The following is a 21,810-nucleotide window of genomic DNA, read 5'->3' as shown; positions in this document are numbered from 1 at the left end:
TCTGCTCTGCTATTATTCCCCTGCCACTGAGCGTACACTGTCGCTGGTTGTGTTGTGAACAACCTGTTTATTCGTCTGGCTTCATTCTCTCTTGTGTACCTCTTTAGGCGGCTGGCCAAGGCTTGGAGTCTTTGTTTGGCAGTTTCGAGTGCTTCAGGTATGGGCATCTGGCTGTATTTCTTGGGAACTTGCTTTTTCATTGCACCTTTCTGGGCCTCTGTCATTTGGCTCACTTCTCTCCGTGCTATCTTGATTTTGGCCTCCAGCCTTCTCTTCCATGGTGGGCACTGTTGTGGTCGCATATGGTCATTCTTCTTGTAGCCAAGCATTTCTAGGATCACTGCTGCTGAGGTGTATATCAGCTCATTGGTTTCAGTGATGGTAGCCGTAGGAATTGTTGTCAATGCTGCATTCACATCTTCTAGGAGACTTTCTGAGGGTACTTCACTTAGCCTCTGCAGTGTGTATCTAGGTTCCCGAGCATTCATTCTCACCGTGATCTTGTTCTTCAGGTCAGTTGCTGCCTCGTTCAGCTTGATTGTGCTTATTGGGGTTTCGTACCCAACCTCTGGGCTTTTACATGGATTTAACTCGTCTCTGACCTGGTGCTCTGGTTGGCCTTCGCTATGGCATTTGTGTTGTATCTCATCAATCTCGAGGTGTGATAGCAGGTGCCGTTTATGGATATTGGAACATTGAGCTACTAGTTGCTTCGCCGATAGTGTTGAGTGTGGGTATTGAAGTTGCCATTGTTCCCGCATTCTCCGCATGTAACCCCTCTCGCTCGGGTTGCTGGAGTAGTAGCATTCCAACAGATCCTTATTCTCGCATCTCGCCCATTTGTGTCTTGTTCCAGTAGCCCATTTTTCATCAGGGTGCTCTGGTTCCCCAGCACCTGACGCAGACCTTGTTTGTCCGGGCGACGTCTGAGCCGGCATGTCTTTCGTTTCTTGTACTCTCATTATCTCTGAGGTAGGCGGTATCATTAAGGGTCTTGCCTAAGGACCCATACTGACTGTTGGTAAGGTAATCGCTCATTGCTCATATTGTGCCCCTGCCGGGAATCGAACCCGGGTCTTCTGTTTGTAAGTCATGTCACTTACTGATTGAGCTAGTCAGCCGTATATATGGGCATTCTGGGAAATACGGATGAGGGTTATACCCTCTCCGAAACAACGGATCCACTCGGACGTGATTCGCTGTCGCCACGAGTGTCGAATGGAAATTATAGGGGTGAGTCCAGGCCGTAAATATATATGTATGCACAGTGATAGACAGGTGAATTAAAACGTATTGTCTTACTTCTTCAAAAAGACAGAGTGCTGCCTCATACAATGAACATAGCCCATCAGGGTTCCGTGTAGGTTCCCTCCATTGACTGCGATCTGCTGAAGAGCCCTGAAAGATCAAATTCACAGATGACATTTTATGATTATATGGATCTTACCACGCTAACAAACAAGGTTATACTGTCCACTTCTAATCTGAGTAAACAGGGCAACTCAGTTGTAGTGGTTGACAAATGGTGTACCTTAAAGAGGCTTTTCAATTCAAAATAAATTAATAATAATAATTTGTAGTATTTGTTAAAAGTCATTATGACTTGACAGTAGAACATGATAAATAATGATCGTCCATTTCTGGCCAGATTTTATGGTTTAAATTGGATATAAAGAACGGCACACCACCAAATAGAACAACAATTTTAATACTCAAGTAATCATTTAGAACATTGTTTAACTTTAAATCTTCCCAGTGCTGTAATTTCAGACTATCAATAGTTATTATTCTGATTTTTGCAGTATTTCATGAAAGCAGACGTATTATCATTGGTGTGTAATCAAAATAGGAACTTTGCAACATCTGCTTTTACTTTGAGAAACAATGACCGAACCAGGAACTGAATCAAATTCAAAAAGGCTGGTGAGTACAACAATAGTCCCTCTTGTGTGACATTGCTTTCTTTTTGTTCAGTTGTGTTTTATCACTTAACAATGCCTAGCCCTAAGCACAAATTAAACGGGAAACAGTAATTGGGCAAATAATACTTTTGTAATACACTTCAATGCAAAATAAGATTGTATCTAATTCTTTGATAGAATTTATTCTAAAATTATTCAATAGTCACAGCCCTAGACGCCTATGTCATCATCATTTGTCACGCACGAACCGACACACCCAACGACTTTGTGCTGACGTGTTACCTTTTTACGTAAGAAAAACACCTAATTCCTGATAGAGACCAACTATAACACTAAATGCTATTTGGTTTAAAGAATGTTTTTGTGAGGCATTCGAGGTATCCCTGCAATGAGTGTACAACAAAGGCTTAACAATTTCTCTCAATGATTGGTTGTTTTTCCTCGGGTAAGGTGAATTCTTGCATTATAAATGTGAAAACAAGATGGGCACAGAACCATCAGATTTTTGTTCACAGATATTTATCAAGTACAGTGATCCCTCGTTTATTGTAGGAGATCCATTCCAGAACCACCCGCAATAAACGAAGATCCACAAAATAGAAACTGTATATGTATTTATGTATGTAATCACACACAACTGGATTGAATCTAACAGCACATAGTGTTTATTGTTGGTCGCTAGAGGGTAAAGTTGTATTGCAGGTTTATTTTAACCATTGGTTTACTTGTCAAGCAATGCAAAGTGTCCACCATTCAGGATTAACACACTACACTAACCCGAGGGAGATCATGCTGAGCGAAACCAAAGTCACAGTAGCACATGAATCTCCTGTTGCATTGTGGTCCTATACACTATATTAAGGCTTTATAAACCCTCCCCGATACTTTTAGGCTACTTAAACCTTTCCCATTCCCTTAGTAACCATTCGCACACTGTTCTGTACATGTATTATACCTTTACAGTAAATAAAAGAACACATAATATTATCACGTGATCTCCTCCTATACCCCCGGCTCTAGTCCTCAGTCAGCACATTGCTCACAGGCCTTCCCTGTGCTATCAGCGTGTATTTAAACGCCGTTCTCCCGTCACGTACAAAGCCGCGAAATAGTGAAGCCGCAATAGGTGAAGCGCGAAGTGGCGTCACTATACTTCTGTCAAGTCCTAATGATTGTTTGAACAAATATGGCTAACTCCCACTTCACTGCTTATCGGTAGAGGGTTTACAACACACTAAAGCCACAAAACAATTATTTTACCCATTAATTTACTTACCAATGAGCGTCTCATCTGCATTAGGATGTTCATGAAACAATCGTAGCCAATGAGACCCTCCTGGCTCTGTAGCACCTTACTATGTTCCATAGTACTAAGCACAGCTGATGCTGCCAGTGCCATCTCAATCCATTCGAGCAAGTAGCGAAGGGAACCCCTCTGGGAGGCGAGTCCTAGCAGTAACTCTGAAGCTAGCCGTTGACCTAAAATATCTGCCCCAGAGTTTGGCATAGTAACTCCTTTGAGAAAAGTTGTGACCTGGGCCAGACAGTCCAGGCCCATTGAAGGGATCTTACTCTCATTGGCCAGAGAAAGGGGTGGCAGGGAACTAACTACATCAATGGCCGTACGAATGACATCATTGCACAAGTTTAAGTTGGCACCGGGTCCCCCACAAGGGCTTGGTGGAGGAGGCATCATCCAGCTCTGTCGCAGCAGCGCAAACAGAAGGCTGAGGCCGGTGCGAACGCCCATCTCAATGAGTGCATCGGTGCTAGAGCGAGGCCGCTCACTGACACAGTGCAGATCACTGGAGCCTGAGTTGTTCTCTGGAGAGTGCTGCTGGTGCTTGACCTTTCCCTTGTCGTGATACTTGTTGGAAAGTGCATAGAATATACGTTGAAGAACCAAGACACGCTTTCGCAGGGCAGCAGCAAAAGGAGAGTCCGAGCAGACCATCTTGGCCAAGGCCAATTGGCTGCCCAGGAGAGCATCCAAGTAGTGCTCCTGTTCATCGCTGGAGAGGGACTCGCGCTCAAAGTCTGGCAGTTGGGGACCCTTTAGACATAGCACCTGCTGGGGTAGCAGTACAACCTCCTTGTTGGCCAAGAGCTTCGAGTAGAGGACAGAAACACCCTCCCGTGTGGCTATCGACTCGCTGTCCTCTGTGATCCATGAGCTGTTTAGGTGCTCCAACCATTTGAGTTTTACTGGCGGGATCATTAACGCCATGGCACGTCACTCTGGAGCCATCAGTCCTGGAAATGTGAATCACATAATGCAAAATGTTAGTGTTGAGTGTAAATCAGGGTATCACTATAACATACAATTGACTCAGGGCAAAGGGTGATCTTGACTGGTTGCCCTCCAATCACAGTGCAAACTTGAAATGGGATTTAAGTGGAAATTGTTCCCATGACACATGTACAGCTGAAAGGATTGGACTAGTGAGCACAATTATTTTATTTTTACTGCTGACTGAAAACAAATGCATTTGAGATCAAATGATAAATGAGCAAAATGTTATCTAAACAAACCCCCACTCTATTCCTGTGAGTATTTGGAACAAATGTGATTAATGGGGTTTCATTTTTCTGGTCGTGAGCTATTATATTGATTATTCAAACAGTAAAGCGATACATGCCTAAGCTCAGTTGTCAATTTGGGTTTTGCATGTGCACTGTGTGAGTGTACACTACACTGAATATTGAGAAAAGATGAAAAATAATTCAGGGCTAAAGCAAAACCATCGGCTGTAGCCAGTACAACAATTTTTGTGATCACGGGATTACCACATAACAGATACATAAACCGATTGGGGGGGAAACAGCAAATGAGATGATGGCAAACATTTACTTTTAGATTAAGATCTCAAATTTGGATTTTAGTAAAAGACCCTAACGTAAGACCCGAAAATAGTAGTGACATCAACAACAACGCCAAAGGGCAAAAGTGAAGCTATCACACTACTGCTTTACAGAGGACATAAACAAGTCATGACCCTAAACATACAATCTCATTGCTTATATATGTAATGTCATGGCTTAGGCTTGTGTGGCATCTTCTGGGAAGGGCTCACTAATCTTCACTTAATAACATGGCAGCAGCAAAAGCATCTCATCTATTTAAAAGCAAGAAATCATGACACCCTTAAGATACTATATGTAAAACGGTGGCCAAGAATGGTGTTCATGGGAGGACTCCATGGAAGGAAGCAACAGCTGTCCTAAAAAAAAAAAAAAAAAAAAAAAAAAAACATTGCTGCATATTTAATGTTGGCAAAAAAAAGGTACTCGACCGTAAAGTAAAGTAAAGTATTCTGTGGACTAATAAAAATTGAATTTGAGAGGAATACACAATGTCACCTGTGGAGGAAAAATGGAACAACACAACAATATCAAAACCTCATCCCAAGCATAGTGGAAGGACGCATCATGGTTTGGGGATGCTTTGCTAACTCAGGGCCTTGCCAACTTGCAATCACTAATGGCAATATTTCTTCAAAAATTTATCAGAATGTTTTGCAGAAAAACTTGAGGCAACCTGTCAGACAGCTGATGCTAAAAATAGGATGGATGTTGCAACAGTACAATCATCCAAAATACACAAGTAAATTAACTTCAGAATGGTTTCAGAGGAACAAAAGAAACATTCTGGAGAGGTCAAGGCAGTGAGTTATACCAGACATCCCACTGCAAAAACGCTGAATGAGAAATGGTCAAAGATTGATCCTGATCAATGTGCCAGGCTGATCTGCTAATATCTGGTTCGAGTTATCTGGTTGAAGTTATTGCTTCCAATGGGGGGGCGGATATTAATCATTTATTCCTCCCCCCCTTCTGTCATTGTATGCAAACATCATTAAAAATATGAAAACCTATACATTAATGCAGGTCCTGTTTTTTCATCTGTGTCATTTTGGACAGAAAAAAATATATAGTTATTTTATGCTGAAACGTGGGGAATTCTAAAAGCTTTTTCAGGACACTATAAAAATGAATGCAATCAGTCACTGCTGGATTTACACTTAATCCTTGCACACTTAAAAACATTCTTTGTTGAATGACACTGGTAAAGTTTCATTTGATAGTTTTATAGATACACCTCAGTCAATTTGTAATTCCATGCACACAGAAACTATTTGACATTATGAAATGATGAAGCAAATTAAAAAATAGCCTTTCACAACCCTTTTCGCATACATACATTGACAGTATGCAGTATTTTCATGTACAGTAGTTCTTCGCCACATAGAACCTCTAAGTGTAACACAGAGAAGATACATTTACAACAGTGCAAATACTCAGAGAAAATGATCCACACCTTAATCGGCAGCCAAAAACTGTAAATATTATCACCCTTATAATTTTTACTTCTCGATTCTTAACAAAAGTGATGCAGAAAAAACGATGCAGGAGACATCATATTTACCTGAAAATATATCTATGGTACTCAAAATACAGTGAAGGTAAACGATTAGCTTTGAGAGACTCCCTGTGATGACACACCGATAAGGTTCCACACAATGCCACAGCTTTGAGCAGTTTAGGTGTTTTGGGTGATAAGAGTACGCCAGTATTTATAACAGCGATTATAACAACAAGGCAGGGGTCAACTTAACAGTAGCAATGGGCCATGCTAATGCTAGCGCAAAATTTGGTTCCAGTGTGGTAAACCCCTGGCTATCGTTACTTAAAGACGCCACAGGTCAGCTATTGAAAAAAAAGCTGTGGTTTTCAGACTGAGAAAGGGTTGCTGACTTTCTTGTTGTATTATGCTCGACATTGTATTATGACAAACAGCTTCATAAACCACGGAGAGCATAAACACAGGACACGTAGGTACTACCAACACATGGATGTCATTACGCGAGGACTGTCAACTTGCTACTTATTACGAGTGAACCACCAGGAAGACTATTGTCAAATAATGCCAATGTTTACGTAAGCTATCATATATGCTAAGTTTCCTTACGTCACTGAGCTAGTAGAGCACTATCGCCCCAGCGATGAGAAAGGTAGCCAACACCCTTATGTGCAGGTATGACGAGGGAATCGTAAATTACAAGTTGTGCATTGAGTTAGTATACATAAATAAAATTCCATGTTAGTAATAAATGATTAAAAAAACAGCCATATTAGTTGTGCTTTCTGCAGTCTCATAGCAGGTTAGCATACTGGCTACGCTTTATAGTTAGCAGGGATAAACGCTCGCTTACCATCAAAAACTGTCAAAGGTCTCCTCTATTGTTGTGTTTAAGAGGGAATATGGAACGGAGTCATATTGTCAACATGAAGAGTTCAAGTAATCTCCGCAGGATTTAAAAACGCTTCTGAGCACAGAGACAGGGCAATGCATGCATGTCCATGCCTTCTACCCGCCTCTTCCGCTGCAGTGAGTGCGGCGGAGCAGACGACCGCTCCTCAGACCCACACAGAGAGAGCCCCAGCCCCACCGAGCCCCAGCCCAGGAGTGTGACGTAGACGCGTGGGAGCCCAACTCCCCATCTCACCCTGCCCAGATCAGTTTTGCCTGGGGCTGGGTGATTGATGACTTTCCAACATGACTATGTGCTGTGGGCTCACTCATTCAGAAAATACAAATACTAGCAATAGTTAAGGTCGTATAGTATTGTAGTCTACAATAAAGATGTATACTGTCAAATTTTATTTATTGGAATTACTATAGCAACAGAAAAACAAATGCACCTCCTGTGCTTACTCCAGTTTACTCCCACAATCAGGGCTGGACTGGCCCTCGGACATATCGTGTCGGTGGGCCGGCATTTTGGGGGGGGCATTGCAGTTTTTAGTAAGTTTCAACCGACTTCACATCAGATGACGTAACGTCACCAGAGCAGGCGTTTTGTTTATGAGGTTTTGCAAGATTTGGTCGTTAACAGTCAATCACAATGAGCATTTTACATAAGCAGTTGATGGCGCAACATTTATTAAAATCACATCTGAAAAGCACAATGACAATGATAAACATCTTCGCAATTTATTTGCTACGTTTTACTTTGGTTTGATTTTGTTTGATTTTGAATGTTTTACATTATCTTCGCAATTTATTTGCTACGTTTTACTTTGGTTTGTTTTTGTTTGATTTTGAATGTTTTACATTTTCATTTCATTACACCATGACAATGATTGATCCCAGAAACAATGAGTTCTTATCTTTGTTAGGTTCAGCCTTCAGTGAAATCTGAGAGTGTTTCTATGTCAGTGTATTCTAACCTGGATTCGATCGAACCCTAGGAGTTCAGTGAGTCGGTCTCAGGGGTTCAGCAGATTCTCCACTGCGGAGATCCGAACACACCTGAATGTCGTGTAAATTCGTGATGACGCATATCTGAACTGGTCTCAAAGGCAACAGCAGAAGTTACACTGATTTGCAGGTAGTATGTCATTTGTTGTGAGTTCATGCATTGTGTTGTTTTGTTCTTTGAACAAGGTGATGTTAATGCACGGCTCATTTTGTGCACCAGTAAAAAACAACTATGTCTTAAATATGAAAAAAAAAAAAAATTTCACTAAAGAGGTGTTCGGTGAATGCGCATATGGCACTGGTGGGGTTCGGTAACTTCAACAAGATTAAGAACCACTGCTCTATGTAATAGCGTCTTCATGTCGGAAAGCTTCAATTTCTTAAAACTGAAGATAATTTATAATTTTATTATTGCTACATGAAGTTGATGCACAATTTGTCGACGTGGGCCACGCCTGGCCCCCCGGGTTTGAGCTCTATGATGAAGATAATCATGATACTTTATTGATCCCAGAGGGGAAATTCAAGAAAGGTTTCAGTCCCTGTCCAGGAATCGAACCCAGGCCACAGCGATGAGAGCACCAAATCCTAACCACTAGACAACCAGGGACGACGACAATAATTTGTAATTAATTAGGCCAACATTTATTTATTTACCGAAAAATTCAACCCAAGGTTCTTGAATGCACTGCAACTGTGGACATGGAATTTTAGTCGAATCAATCCATAAAAAATGGAAATTATCTCAACTGGCTACATCCTGATTTTAAATTTTCGACCCTCGTGAGGATAAGCAGTTTGGATGATGAATGACTGAATTAATTTTATTCATCTCTCGAATCCGATGTCATTAGATACACGTAGCTTTACACAGTTTGCCTTCTTAAGATAGGAATATGTCACCTCTGCCACAAAATATTTTTCATTTTGGTGAATTCCTGTCATGCCAGATTTAGGGGCTGCCAAGAAATAAGGGGGGGAGGGAAATCAAGTTTCAATAACAGCAAGCAAAATGTAATGGAGGCTCAGTTTCAAGGCATTTATTTTCTTACAGTATTTGGAAAGTGTATGAGAGTTCTTCTGGAGGGAAGCAATCATATCCAGTGTACCAGGATACCATCATACATTTATTGTACGCACATACAGAAACATTTTAACTCAAAAGAACGCTCATCTATCTTTGTTGCCCAGTTTCGGTTATATCCAGATTGATCCCAGAGAGTAACTCTCCTCCACAGGGCCGGTTCAGCAAATCTTTCAGGGCTTCATTGACCTCATTGCTGAAGACAGTGGTGAAGTCACCATTGGGGCAACCACCACACCCATCGGTGGGATATGAACCAATCACCTCCTGCAACCACGTCAGCTCATTGCTGAGCTCCCTGTTGAGCGCATCAAAGTGATTCTGTCTCTCCTGGTAGCGGCTGCTGATACCACTGAGGCTGGAGCTAAAAGACTGCATCTCATCCTGCAGACTTCTCTTCAAGGACTCCACCTTACGGAACTCGTAGCGGATTTGCGAGAGCTCGTGGCGCACTTCTTCGCTTTCTTCCTTGTACCAGGCCTCTTTCTCATTGTATATAGAGACCATGGCATCAATATCTTCTTGCAGAGAATCATGGGATGCTGCCAAGCTCATGAACGACCGTTCCATTTGATCAATGTCCTCCACCACCTGAGCAAAGCGCTCAAAGTTTACATAAGTGTTGTTAGGTGGCATGCTTGAATGGGACTTAATAGTGTACTCTTTCAGACGCTTGGTCTTGAGCTGGCGTCTCTCTCGTATCTGCATCTCTTGGCCTTTATTTTCCTCCTTGCGCTCATTTGACTTCAGGGTTCAAAGAAAAGATGTTTGATTAGGCCCTCATAGAAGATGCCATTTCTACATAAACATGGAATCAATTACAAGCAATTATCAAAAAATGTAAACTTAGCATTTCACAGTACCTTGATCCATGGGTGATTAAGTGCATTTTGAATTGTCAGTCTTTTCCTTGAATGAAAAAATACAGCTTTCTAAAATCATTGGAATTGAAGTTCCTACAGTCTGCCTAGGACATTATTAGCCAAGCACTTACTTTTTGTCCCGCTCTAGCAAGTGACTGATGAAATTTTTGGCCAGTTCACTGGTGTTGCAGAAGAACTCCTCATCAAACTCATAGTTTATGGCTGAAATGTTCTTTAGTGTGTCCTGTTTTGTCTCCCCAAGGAAAGGAGAAGCACCACTTAATCTGAAAGAATATGAAACAAACAGGTTCACTTAGTTTTTTTCTGTTTAAGGGAAACAATGTGTGAAATGAATTACAGTACAGTCGACCCCGGCTAATCACGGAGGAAAGGAACCGGGCTGGCCCGTAGTATAATTGATGCTTATTGAAATGCATTGGGAAAATCGCCCCAGAAATTGTTCAAAAAACACTGATAAATATTCTACGAAAATAGAGGGGAAAATTCTGAAAAATAACAACAAAATTGATTAATTAAAAAAAAAAACACAAATATGGGAATCCGCAGGTGGTGAACTATAAGCAACATAACATAACACAGTTCACTTGCAGGATGTAGGTTATGACTCCAATGCTCCACATGTCTGCTTCCAAACCCAACGGCTCATAGTTGACAATCTCGGGTGCTTTAGAAAAACAAAATGATACAAACAGCTAAAGTAGCAGAACAGAGCATTCTGGTCAAGACAATCGAGCAGATAAACAGTCTTACCAACAAACTCGGGTGTTCCAAAGATATTTTTGAATTCCACTCCAGCTTCAATTTTGTGAGCAAGACCGAAATCAATGAGTTTAATCCTTGGCAATGGCACATTCTTATCTAGCAGCATTATATTTTCAGGCTATAGAAAAACAAATGACAAATTCATTAAGTTACACTACTTCAGTATTTTGTACTGTACAGTACTAAATACTCAATATTAAAAAGGTTTGGATTAGTTAAAAAAAAAGCACAGCATTAAGGCAGAACTATACGTTGTGGGGAGGATTTGCCGAGGATTGCCACTCGAGGCAATGTCAGTGAACAACATCCTAGTGGATTCGTCATTTCTGGAGGTGAGAGGATATATTTTTCCCGGAAAATAAAAAATATTGCCTTAAATAATTGCAGCAAACATCTTCAGAGGAATCCCTTTAAAAAATCAGCAAAGTGGTCTAGTGATGGTGAGGAGGGAAGTGAAGCAAAGAAAAGAAAGCCAGAATTGAGTGGAAATGAAAGTGTTAGATATTGTCCCAGTTCTTTATCTTTAATGCTCGCTATGCTAATAGTAAATACCAGGATACAGCTTCTCAGTTTAACATATTGTAATGTCTTGTCTCCTAAAAGTACTAACTAATTGCAGTCGATTAATAGTATAAAGATATGAATAGTATAAATTTTATGGTAATCTTTTCAGGGCAAACCTTGAGATCAAAGTGGGCTATTTTTCTGGAGTGGAGGTAGTTTACCCCCTCGAGAATTTGCTTGATGAACTGGGTTGCCTCGTCCTCGCTTAGAGACTCCTTCTGGGCTAAGAAGTGAAACAGCTCACCCCCAGAGACCCTGGAATACAGACCATTACAGACATACTAAATATTTTTTTTGATCCATGTTATCATACTAATTCCTAACCAAAAACACCTGCTTTCCTTTATTCGCCAAACTTGAAGCATTCTATCATTCCTCCTCTACAAGCACCAGCCCCGCCCAAATCCAAAACGTTACCGGTTCCTCACATTGTGATGTCACGCTGACGTAACAGAAGATAGTTGAGAAGCATTGGCTTATGGAGTACATCTTTATCATTACAATATTTCGAAATGTCTGTCTAAATGTAAAAAAAAGCTGCTATCTCCATAAGGCCATGATAATATCTTTGTGTATTTGACATAACCACAAAGTTTAATTAATTGCTTGAATGCATATTAAATGAACAATTTCCAGAAAAATTAACAATATATTGGAAAAAGTATTGAATTAGTCACTCACAACTCCAGAATGAGAACCACATCAGTACGATTCTCGTAGACATCGTGTAGAGTGACAATATTTTGGTGCTGAATCTGCTGAAGAATTGCTACCTCGCGTTGGATCTCCTCCAGCCGAACTCCCCGCGAGCTGGCAATACTTTGACGCTTTTTGATGAACTTGGCTGCAAATTCCTGTCCTGTATTTTTCTCTCTGCATTGCTTTACGATGGCAAACTGTCCACTAAAACACAAAAAGTAAACAAAAGAATATTTTCATTAATTTGCTTTCACATGTATTAGCTGGCGGCGGCTTGGTGGCGCACTGGTTAGCACGTCCGCCTCACAGAAGAAGGGTGTGGGTTCAATTCCACCTCCGGCCCGCCCTGTGTGGAGTCTGCATGTTCTCCTCGTGCCCACGTGGGTTTTCTCCGGGCACTCCGGTTTCCTCCCACATCCCAAAAACATGCTTGGTAGGCCGATTGGGCACTCCAAATTGCCCTTAGGTGTGAGTGTGAGTGCGGATGGTTGTTCGTCTCGGTGTGCCCTGCAATTGGCTGGCAATCGGTTCAGGGTGTCCCCCGTCTACTGCTGGGATAGGCTCCAACATGTCCGCGACCCCCGTGGGGACAAGCGGTACAGAAAATGGGTGAATGGATAAATTAATGAGGAACGTTATTTTTCACTTACACAATAGAAAGACTTTTTGTTGGAAGATTTGTTGTAACAATTAACCCTGTTGGCCCCTTGTTGGATTTCTGTTTTAAGCACCCAGCTACATAGAAAGGAAGAAACTCTTTTATTTAGTCATGTTTTCTGTTAAACATTCAGTGCCAATTGAACACCTTGACGTGCTTTACCTCTCGTGACGTCGCATTGGAAGTTTAATATTCACAATCGATCAAGTGAATGGCAGGGGGCCACTGTACTTTTAATTCCTGTCACTCAGAGCCAGCCCGTGACCCTGGATAAGCAGTTGAAGAAATCAATTGATTTACCCCAATTAGTAATTGTTTAATCACACATTTAATGATCTGACGGTGAGGGCTTTTGTTTTGTAATTCTTTTAGTAGCCACTGCGTGTACAATTTTTTATTCATTAGTTGACCTGAGTGGTTGCAAGTGAACGCCCTTCCCTATCTGCAGCCAGTCTGACAGCAAAGAAAGTGTGCATCTAAAGATAGAGCACTCCTTTAAAAAGCAGCCTGACATGTCAAGCAGTTGTCTCCTGTCACCTGCCAACCCAATGTTAGACTTGTGCGTTTCGATACGGATTCGATACGGTAGTAAAACAGTTTCTATTTCGTCAAACAACACTAATATTTAGGGGGGGGGGGGGGGGGGGGGGCAAAAAAACAGCATCATTTTCCATGCCAAAAAAAGACAACTTAGTTACTATAGGCTTCTTATTTGAGTGTTTTCATTTGAATGTTTTTATATCGTATTTACTGCCAATACTGTTTTCCCAAAAACATTTATTCTACCAGTTTCACAATCGCTTCACTATTGCGATTGTGTAGGCAAGGGATAGACAACACGGCCAGTTCCGACTTACATTCACAAAATCAATTTACGTCGCTGCCGTTTGGAACGCCGACATAAATCGAGGAGCAGACCTGCCGTTACGTCAGGCAATATTATGCGCGTACCAAAAGGAGCAAAAATTAATTAAACAGACACACTTATGTTTACTCATGCAAAAGAGGTTAGCACGTACAGTACCTTCCCAACTCTTCCCCGATTTCATAAAAATCTTCAACCTTCTTTTGCTTGAAAATATCCATGTTTAAAGCACTAACGTTTGTTTAAAAGCGCAGTTGATCCTTGTAAACACGAGCACGCATGGCCTCGTGTTTCATATAATCGGTGAAACTGGTAAATCTAGTCCCCTTGAAATTCTGTGCTGTGGCTGTCTCTTTTTCCATGCACAACGCGAGTATAGACAAGGCAGTGGTGTTCAGGGGGAAAATGTCTTGCAGAGTTAAAAATAGTCTCAATTGTGAACTCAGTGTGCCCTGTGGGGGGCTCTTGATCGCTCTCTACTATGTCATGACACCGAGTGTGGTCCCGTTACAGACACATGCAACTTGCAAATTAAAGTTAAAGTCCCAATGATCGTCACACACACATCTGGGTGTGGTGAAATTTCTCATCTGCATTTAACCCATCCCCGTGTGATTTTGATCCATCCCCTGGGGGAGAGGGGAGCAGTGAGCAGCAGCGGTGCCGCGCTCGGGAATCATTTGGTGATCTCACCCCCCAATTCCAACCCTTAATGCTGAGTGCCAAGCAGGGAGGCAATGGGTCCCATTTTTATAGTCTTTGGTATGACCCGGCCGGGGTTTGAACCCACAACCATCCAGTCTCAGTGTAGACACTCTACCACTAGGCCACTGAGCTGCAGTGTAGTGTGCAGACTTGTAAAACTTTAACAGGACAGGTTTACGCAAATGTATGAACGCAATATGTCTCATTACGTTTTTCCAAAGAGTCGTTGGCAATGATAATTTGTTTTGTAATTCTACTATGAGTCTGTGTTGTGTTCTTGCATGCACACACGCACGCGCACACACACGCACGCACACACAAACAAACGACATGACTAAGAACTGTACTGTATTTTCTGCCCACCGTGCAAGCACCATGGACACGGAACACAGATAACCAGTGAAAGGCAGCTGAGTGATAATAAAGTCAAACAATACCATTGTTGAAACCACACGGTAGTTGTTTTATAGTCAAATGAGTGCCTGTCCTTTCTTTTGAGCGCTGACCCATGCAGGGAGCATTCATTCACTAATGCACATCTGCGTGTTGGTTTCATGACAAACGTGTAGGAATGGAGACAAAATCATGTATTGATGTACATCTGGACTCAGCTGAAGGAGGCCTGAAGGAGCTAGTGCTTCAATGGTTCATTGGGACACAGGCACAGATCATACTACAAAATGGAAACTTTCCTGACTGGTTTCAAGGATTCACAGGAAGAAAGTAAGAACCAATGATTCCTTTTCACAGCATGGAATAGATTGTACTGTTCCAGTATCGCCCATATGTGCATCAGGAGCGGCTAGCGTGCTATCACTCTTACATGTTCATCTTCTTGTTTTATTTTTCCTGTGTTGTTTACTTGTATGTGCGTTGTGAACTCTGTCTTGTCACCCTGGGATAGTGAGAAACGTTATTTCGATCTCTTTGTGTGTCTTGACATGCAGAGGGATTGACAATAAAGGAGACTTTGACTTTGATCATAACGAACATCTTAACAATATCTGCTAACATGTATGCTTGACATGTGCATGATTACCCACAATAATTAAGAATCAAATACCTGTAAACATAATATGCATAATATTATTTTCATAAATCTGTCATTGTCATTTTCAAGTGATTTCTAGAGCAGGTCACAGGCTACTCATATGGTTCTTGGTGGCGAGCAGGTGCCTGTGGGCACCACATTGGTGACCCCTGCTCTAGTGCAATGGGTGTGTATATGTAATCTATGATGTATGTAAACAAATAGCAAGGAGTTACACCAGAGGGGTATTCCAGAAAGCGGATAATGTGAAAACTCTGAGTAAGTTAACTATGAAATGAAGGAAACTCTGAGTTGTGTGTTCCAGAAGGAGAGGTAACTCAGTGAACATAACCTGCTTGTTGGCAGGTTTACTACATATAAGAGACTCAGGGTTTCATACTGTCTCCTCCCTCACAAAGAAAGTGGTTAATCATAGATTGGCTCTTCATTCGAAATTCGATTGACATCGAAGCTGTAATAATTCGAAGCACTTTACGTCGCGAGAGAATCTTCCGACCCAGATTAGACGTTTTATAATTTATATAGAAGAATATCTTTTTGAAGGCTACTGCTTTTCTATGAACAGTATAATTTATCTCAATAACCTCTGGCGGTGGAATGCCTCATGGTGTTTTGGTACACTCGCTTGTCTTGTGTGCAGGTACCTTGAGTTCGATTCCCGCACACCGCGGACGAGCACTCACATCAGAGCAAACTTTATGCATAGCACTATGTATTTTTTACAAATGGCGTTTTCTTTATAATATCGAGGATGCAGAGCATTACTTTTTTTCTGTTGTCTGACCAGAACTCAGTGTTTGCTTTAAAATAGTATTTTATTGAGTGTTGGTGTAGGCTACAGCATCACATTTTAAATGACTACAATAGGTATAAAACATAAATGCATTTGTGTTAATCTACAAAGTGTAGAATTAACTGAGAGGACATTGGAAAACATTTAGTTTGGGGTTTAAATTATTTGAAGTAGCCACTGAATTGATATTTTAGTTTACATTAATGCTGACTTTGTTTAGTAGCGTAAGTCCACTTGAAATGATTAAATTAAAATCAAAGAGGTGCAATCACAGCCTAGTAAAACATGCCTTACCTTTTTGACTAATGTTTTTGTTTTATTTTGAGCTGCTTCCAAGTTATTTTTTCTCCTGTTGGATTGCACCTATATGAAAATCAGATTTCATCGATCCATCAATTTTCTATACCGCTTGTCCCCACAGGGGTCGCAGGCGTGCTGGAGCCGATCCCACCAGTCATCGGGCAGTAGGCGGGGGACACCCTGAACCGGTTGCCAGCCAATCGCAGGGCACATAGAGACGAACAACCATCCGCACTCGCACTCAAATATATTTGAAATTTGGAGTGCTCAATTGACCTACCAAGCATGTTTTTGGGATGTGGGAGGAAACCGGAGTGCCTGGAGATAACCCATGCAGGCACGGGGAGAACATGCAAACTCCACACAGGGAGGGTCGGAGGTGGAATCGAACCGTCACCCTCCTAACTGTGAGGCGGACATGTTAACCAGGTCGACACCGAGCCGCCCAAAATCAGATTTCATTCGTAATTAAATTAATAACTATAGGCGATGCTACGATCTTATGGATAGATGTTACATCACTGAAATAGTACATTCAAACGTGCGCATCGGGCAGCAATTTCCTCCCATGACGTCTCTCTCTCCTTCGCTGTTGCATCCGCATTAGATTTGCGGCGACAAATATGTTCGTATTAGCCATAGGCTTGCATAAGGACCTCCAACGCCATTGTGGTAAAAGGTGATCTGTTTTTCCTCAGTTGTCATAGTGACTCGTGGTATCGGGGCTCTATTGATGATGGCTTTTTATAGTGGTTGTGCACGTGCTTAACTGTAGGTTAACATACTCAGAGTTGATATAACTAACTCAGATCAGCTTTTCTGGAACCGAATACTCAGTCTCCCATCTCAGAGTAAGTCAACTTAGAGTTCAGGGATAGACTCAGAGTATTTCGAACCTGCTTTCTGGAATACCCCCCTGGTGACTAGAAAATACTACATCACTCTCACATTCACATACTTTGTGTGAACATGTCAACAAAGTCTCCAGAAGAACCAATGGATGACCAATCAAACCCTTCCTATAGTCTGGTAGCATTTTAAAAAGATGCATCACCTCAGCATGTCCACTGTCATACTATTAATGTCAGGAAATACATGTATTGGTATTTGATACTGTCAATTGGGCATTTTGGGCATGTAGCATGCTGAGAGTTTTACTAAAGCCTTTGCATGTGGCCAACCATGAAAAGAAAATAAGGCTCCATAAAGTCACCAATAAGTGTCTGTTGGCAACTGGGATTAAGCTGAAAGATTCACAGTGATAATTGTTTACTCAGTTACAATAAAACTCAGCTGAGATGCTTCTGATGTTTGTTGTCGGCTTCCCTGTCACAGGCATGCAGAGGATCTCCTGGGAGATAAAGTTCTGGGATCTTTTCTCATCCGCCTCAGTGATAAAGCCATTGGCTACATCCTTTCCTACAAGTAAGGAGTAGAAGAGAGAATTTAATGAGTTTTGCTTGGGGGTACAATAAATCAATGAAATTAGAACAGCACAGACCACTACAACTCTCTTTTTATGATTACAGTTGCCCTTCGACCCTTCAAAAAGTGACTTTCAATTCAGTTATTGCAAAGATACTGCCTGTGGATGTATGCAATTTGTCACACCTCATTTTTATGCCATTGGGAAGTTATATGGATTTGGTCCCATTTTTTGTAGTCATAAAAGTTTTCACTGAGATGTTCAACAATATTTTCATGTGTTGTCTGTCAATTCATTGTGCAGAAACTAGCAAGAATAGTAATAATTATTTTAGCAAAAACAATGAGTTGTGCATTTCCTCTACAGGGGCCTTGACAGGTGCCGCCATTTTGTTATAACTCAAAACCAAGAGGAACTTTTTTTCATATCAGGTGACTGTCACACTTTTTCCTGCATCGCTGACCTGATAGATCATTACAAAATCAGCCCCATCCAGCCATTTGGAGAATACTTGACATCCAGCTGTTATGAGGTGAGGTGTTTGAGACCAGTTTTCAGTCCTCTGGTATGTGAATGATTGTTGCTGCACAAATAGAATGATGCTTGTTTGCAAGGCCTTAAAATGATCTATTAGTTTTGTCCACTGATAAATTGCTGTAAATATCCCACTGCAGGGTTATTTTGAAACCATGAAATAAACGAAGAGCCATGTAGTCATTTCAAATAAGACAAATCAGCATTAATTTTTTGCGATGCAAACTGCCATCTCTGGAACATAAAAAAAAAAATCACACTCCTATAATAAAACATACATTTATCAAACTGACTGTTGTATTTGACTTTTTTTGGTTTATGAAACCAATGTAAATGGAAAGTCAACCCTAAAATTTCATTAAAAAACTTACAATAAAAATTACAATTATATGTTGTGTGCTAGTCTAAACACATCATTCTGATGAATATTGCACCTGATATGAGTTAAGGAGCAAAATTCACCTGGGCCATTTTTATCCATCTGTAGGGGTGGCCATTTTGCCACTTGCATTTGACTGAAAATGACATCACAGTTGCTAGGTCTCAAGGTCAAAATCAATTCTGGTGTCGGTACCACATCTACTGGGGTGTTCGGATCAACTCAGCTGCCTTAGTCTTTTGATGACATCACGCTATATGACTGGCTAGAACAGGGGTGTCAAACTCATTTTTTTCGCAGGCCGCATAGTTTCTTTCGGAGGGCCATTATGAGTGTCAACCCAAATAAATGTATGAGCACCTCATATTATATACAGCAAAAGCTACAAAACAAACTGACAAATAACTAATTTTCAAATCAGACGAGTAAAAACTGGTCAAATATTTGAAAAAAAGAAGATATTATTAAAAGTGAAGACAATTTGCAATTCTAGCAATGACACACGAATTTGATGCACAATTTGTCTTCGCAGGCCACATAGAATGATGTGGCGGCCCGTATCTGGCCCCCCAGGCCTTGAGTTTGACATCTGTGGGCTCGAAGGACGTTTTAACGTTTAAGCGTGTGGGTGGTCTATTTTGTGGACATGAGATTGCAGATTATTTGATTTATTGATGCTTTTGATGTTTTAAAAGAAAATTTAACATTTACAGCCACAGCTGGTAGTGTCAGTTTGCAATGAGATTCTTTCATGTGGCGTGGGTTGTAAGTTAGACGTTTTGATATGATGGTAGGAGATTGCCTGATTGCCTGATTAAATATAATACCACAATGATGATGGGTTTTTTTTTCAAACAAGAATAATAGAACTAATTTGGTCTAATAGATGAACAATCCCAGACTGCACATCATGAATTAAATGATCTAGAATTGGTTTTAGAAGTTTTCTTCGCAAAAACTGTGACATCATCAAAAGTCTTAGGCCCCCGAGCTGATCTGAACACCTGAGTGGATGTGGTACCTACATCGGCTCAGCTTCAGAAAACTGCTGAGCCTTGATTGTGTGTGACCTGAGACCTAGCAACTGTGATTCATTTTCAGTCGACAGCAAGTAGCAAAATGGCTGCCCCTTGAGGTGGATAAAAACAGGTGGATTTAGCCTGTTTAATTCATATTTCACAAATGAAATATTAATCAGAATAGTGTGTTTCAACCATTTTGGCTGCTCAGGGCATATTATTATAAAGAAAGGTTTGGTGTTGACTTCAAGTACCAACTAAAAAGCTAATATGGTGCATTGTTGTTGTTTCCAGTCAAATGCAGGTGAACTGTATGATGTGGTGAATTACAACAGCAAAGGGGAATCAGCAGTAAATGTCCAGGCTTTGCGGAGTCTGTGGGACCCAAATGAGAAGAGCGGTGCTGAAAACATTCAAAAGATCCAGGAACAAACTGGTGGTGTATGCACCATATTTCAGCCACCTGCACTGCCACCTAAATCCAGAAATAGAAAATTGACTGCAACCGTGTCTGTAGACTCCCTCTCCCTGTCTCAGGTATGAAACACGCACAAACACACTGATCCTGTTTTTTTACACGAGTTTATATAAGATTGCCAATTTAGTAGACATGTCTCCATAACTGCGGCCATAATTGAGCCCTCCCACTTGCAGAAATGGCCAACATTGGGTGTAACCTAGCTCTGTGCAGTGTTACGCCATGTGCTGCGCAGCAGTTAAGACGGTCACTAAAACAGAGCCCAAAGACTTTAAAATAGCACAAACACAAACTTCTGATCTCAGTGACAACATGTTTTGACATGATTTCTTCCAGACTCCTGCTGTTCCAAAAAGGGGTGTTCCACTGGCATTCTCTCTTAGTGGATCTTTTTTTGATATGAACAGAGCAGAAAGACTCAGGGAGAATACAAGCTCGATAACCGGTCAGACTTCACTTTTAACCACCAACGCAAGCTATCCTGGTGGCCATGTGGCTCACTCTCAGCAGACGCCTGTGGGTAGCAGAAGCAAATCTGTGCCAATGCTAAACAAAAATAAACTGGATCAGCAAGAGGAGACCTATTCAAACCAGTTTGACAGTCAATCATTCACAGTCTCAGCATCTCAATCCCACGCCACTGCCAAGAGGGTAACATGCCACACATATTCTCTTCATGACCCCACAGTGTCTTTGAGACAGAGGGATGATCTTGAATTGTTTAGTGCCAACCCACTGTACTATACCTCTGAAAGACCTGAATGGAGTTCAGGCCCTCTGAGAGCCACCATTTATGCTGAGATTCAGCAAGAGCCAGCAATTGTCACCTTCCCTAACGCCAACTATGAGCAGGTCCCCGGCAAGTCCACTGAAAACCAGGGAAACACTTATGAGTCGTTTGATGACATAAAGACCAAGCAGTCCAAATCTACATGGGGAAAAAATGTAAGTCAGTTATGAAAAGCAGAAAAGTTGACATGATAGACACCATGAAATATGAGCATTTGCATGTTTTTCATTTCCAGAATATAAAATGGAAGAAATTTCTCCCTGATATGAAGAAATAAAGCTGGCATGAGGGACGTCTGGAGTGAAAATACAGTAATCCCTCATTTATCACAGATAATTGGTTCCAAAACCACCCCGCGATAAGTGAAAACCGCGAAGTAGGGTCACTCTCTGATCTGTACATTTTTTGTGTGTCAATAAATATATATGAAACCATTTAAGTGCATATGTTATGTATTGTTACAACATTAAATAATAGTTTCAAACATGTAAATAATAAATTAATAGTATAAATAACATACAGAAAATATTGCATAATTGTTGAAAATATAAATATTACACGTGTGTGTGCGCGCGCGCGTGTATGTGTGTGCGTGGGTCTGCATGTGTGTGCGTGTGGGTGTGTGTAATATGTAG

At 41.2% G+C, this 21,810-nt stretch overlaps 3 protein-coding genes and 1 long non-coding RNA gene across 9 annotated transcripts in view; 2 read left to right on the top strand and 2 right to left on the bottom strand.

Moving 5' to 3' along the window:
* The window catches only part of herc1 (HECT and RLD domain containing E3 ubiquitin protein ligase family member 1), an 88,540-nt gene extending 81,202 nt beyond the window's left edge, over positions 1 to 7,338 (bottom strand). For 4 of the 5 annotated variants that reach the window (XM_088372257.1, XM_088372260.1, XM_088372259.1 and 1 more), the window contains exons 1-3: positions 7,136 to 7,338; positions 3,199 to 4,175; positions 1,303 to 1,398 (exon numbers count right to left, since the gene is read on the bottom strand). In XM_088372257.1, coding sequence (XP_088228383.1) covers positions 1,303 to 1,398; positions 3,199 to 4,149 — 1,047 coding nt within the window. In that variant the 5' untranslated portion in view covers positions 4,150 to 4,175; positions 7,136 to 7,338. Of the gene's footprint in view, positions 1 to 1,302; positions 1,399 to 3,198; positions 4,176 to 6,348; positions 6,766 to 7,135 lie in introns of those variants that run through there. The other variant, XM_088372258.1, reaches the window with a different exon arrangement.
* LOC148400174 (uncharacterized) lies at positions 6,967 to 10,572 on the top strand. The gene is made up of 3 exons (XR_015857793.1): positions 6,967 to 7,728; positions 8,175 to 8,314; positions 9,423 to 10,572. It is a non-coding gene; the product is annotated as an uncharacterized LOC148400174 (long non-coding RNA).
* On the bottom strand, positions 9,291 to 14,239 carry dapk2a (death-associated protein kinase 2a). Its single transcript, XM_088372262.1, has 8 exons — positions 13,860 to 14,239; positions 12,160 to 12,381; positions 11,595 to 11,733; positions 10,903 to 11,032; positions 10,741 to 10,816; positions 10,263 to 10,415; positions 10,132 to 10,177; positions 9,291 to 10,012 (listed from the first exon to the last, which is right to left on the bottom strand). The coding sequence occupies exons 1-8, from the start codon at positions 13,919 to 13,921 to the stop codon at positions 9,359 to 9,361; spliced, it is 1,482 nt and encodes a 493-aa protein (XP_088228388.1). The 5' UTR covers positions 13,922 to 14,239; the 3' UTR covers positions 9,291 to 9,358.
* Positions 13,350 to 21,575, top strand: sh2d7 (SH2 domain containing 7). 2 transcript variants are annotated; one of them, XM_088372263.1, is made up of 7 exons: positions 13,350 to 13,420; positions 14,975 to 15,128; positions 17,885 to 17,974; positions 18,342 to 18,507; positions 20,202 to 20,444; positions 20,722 to 21,330; positions 21,411 to 21,575. In XM_088372263.1, exons 1-7 carry the CDS (start codon positions 13,384 to 13,386, stop codon positions 21,450 to 21,452), a joined length of 1,341 nt encoding a protein of 446 aa, XP_088228389.1. In that variant the 5' UTR covers positions 13,350 to 13,383; the 3' UTR covers positions 21,453 to 21,575. The 2 variants fall into 2 exon arrangements, with proteins under 2 accessions (XP_088228389.1, XP_088228390.1); XM_088372264.1 differs by lacking the exon at positions 13,350 to 13,420 and having other exon boundaries at positions 14,935 to 15,128.
* The last annotated feature ends 235 nt before the right edge of the window (positions 21,576 to 21,810 follow it).

The sequence above is a fragment of the Syngnathus floridae genome, chromosome 3 (assembly GCF_059516105.1).
Source record: "Syngnathus floridae isolate MCC-2025c chromosome 3, RoL_Sflo_1.0, whole genome shotgun sequence".
Lineage (NCBI taxonomy): Eukaryota > Metazoa > Chordata > Actinopteri > Syngnathiformes > Syngnathidae > Syngnathus > Syngnathus floridae.
This window is presented reverse-complemented; position numbering and strand designations above follow the sequence as displayed.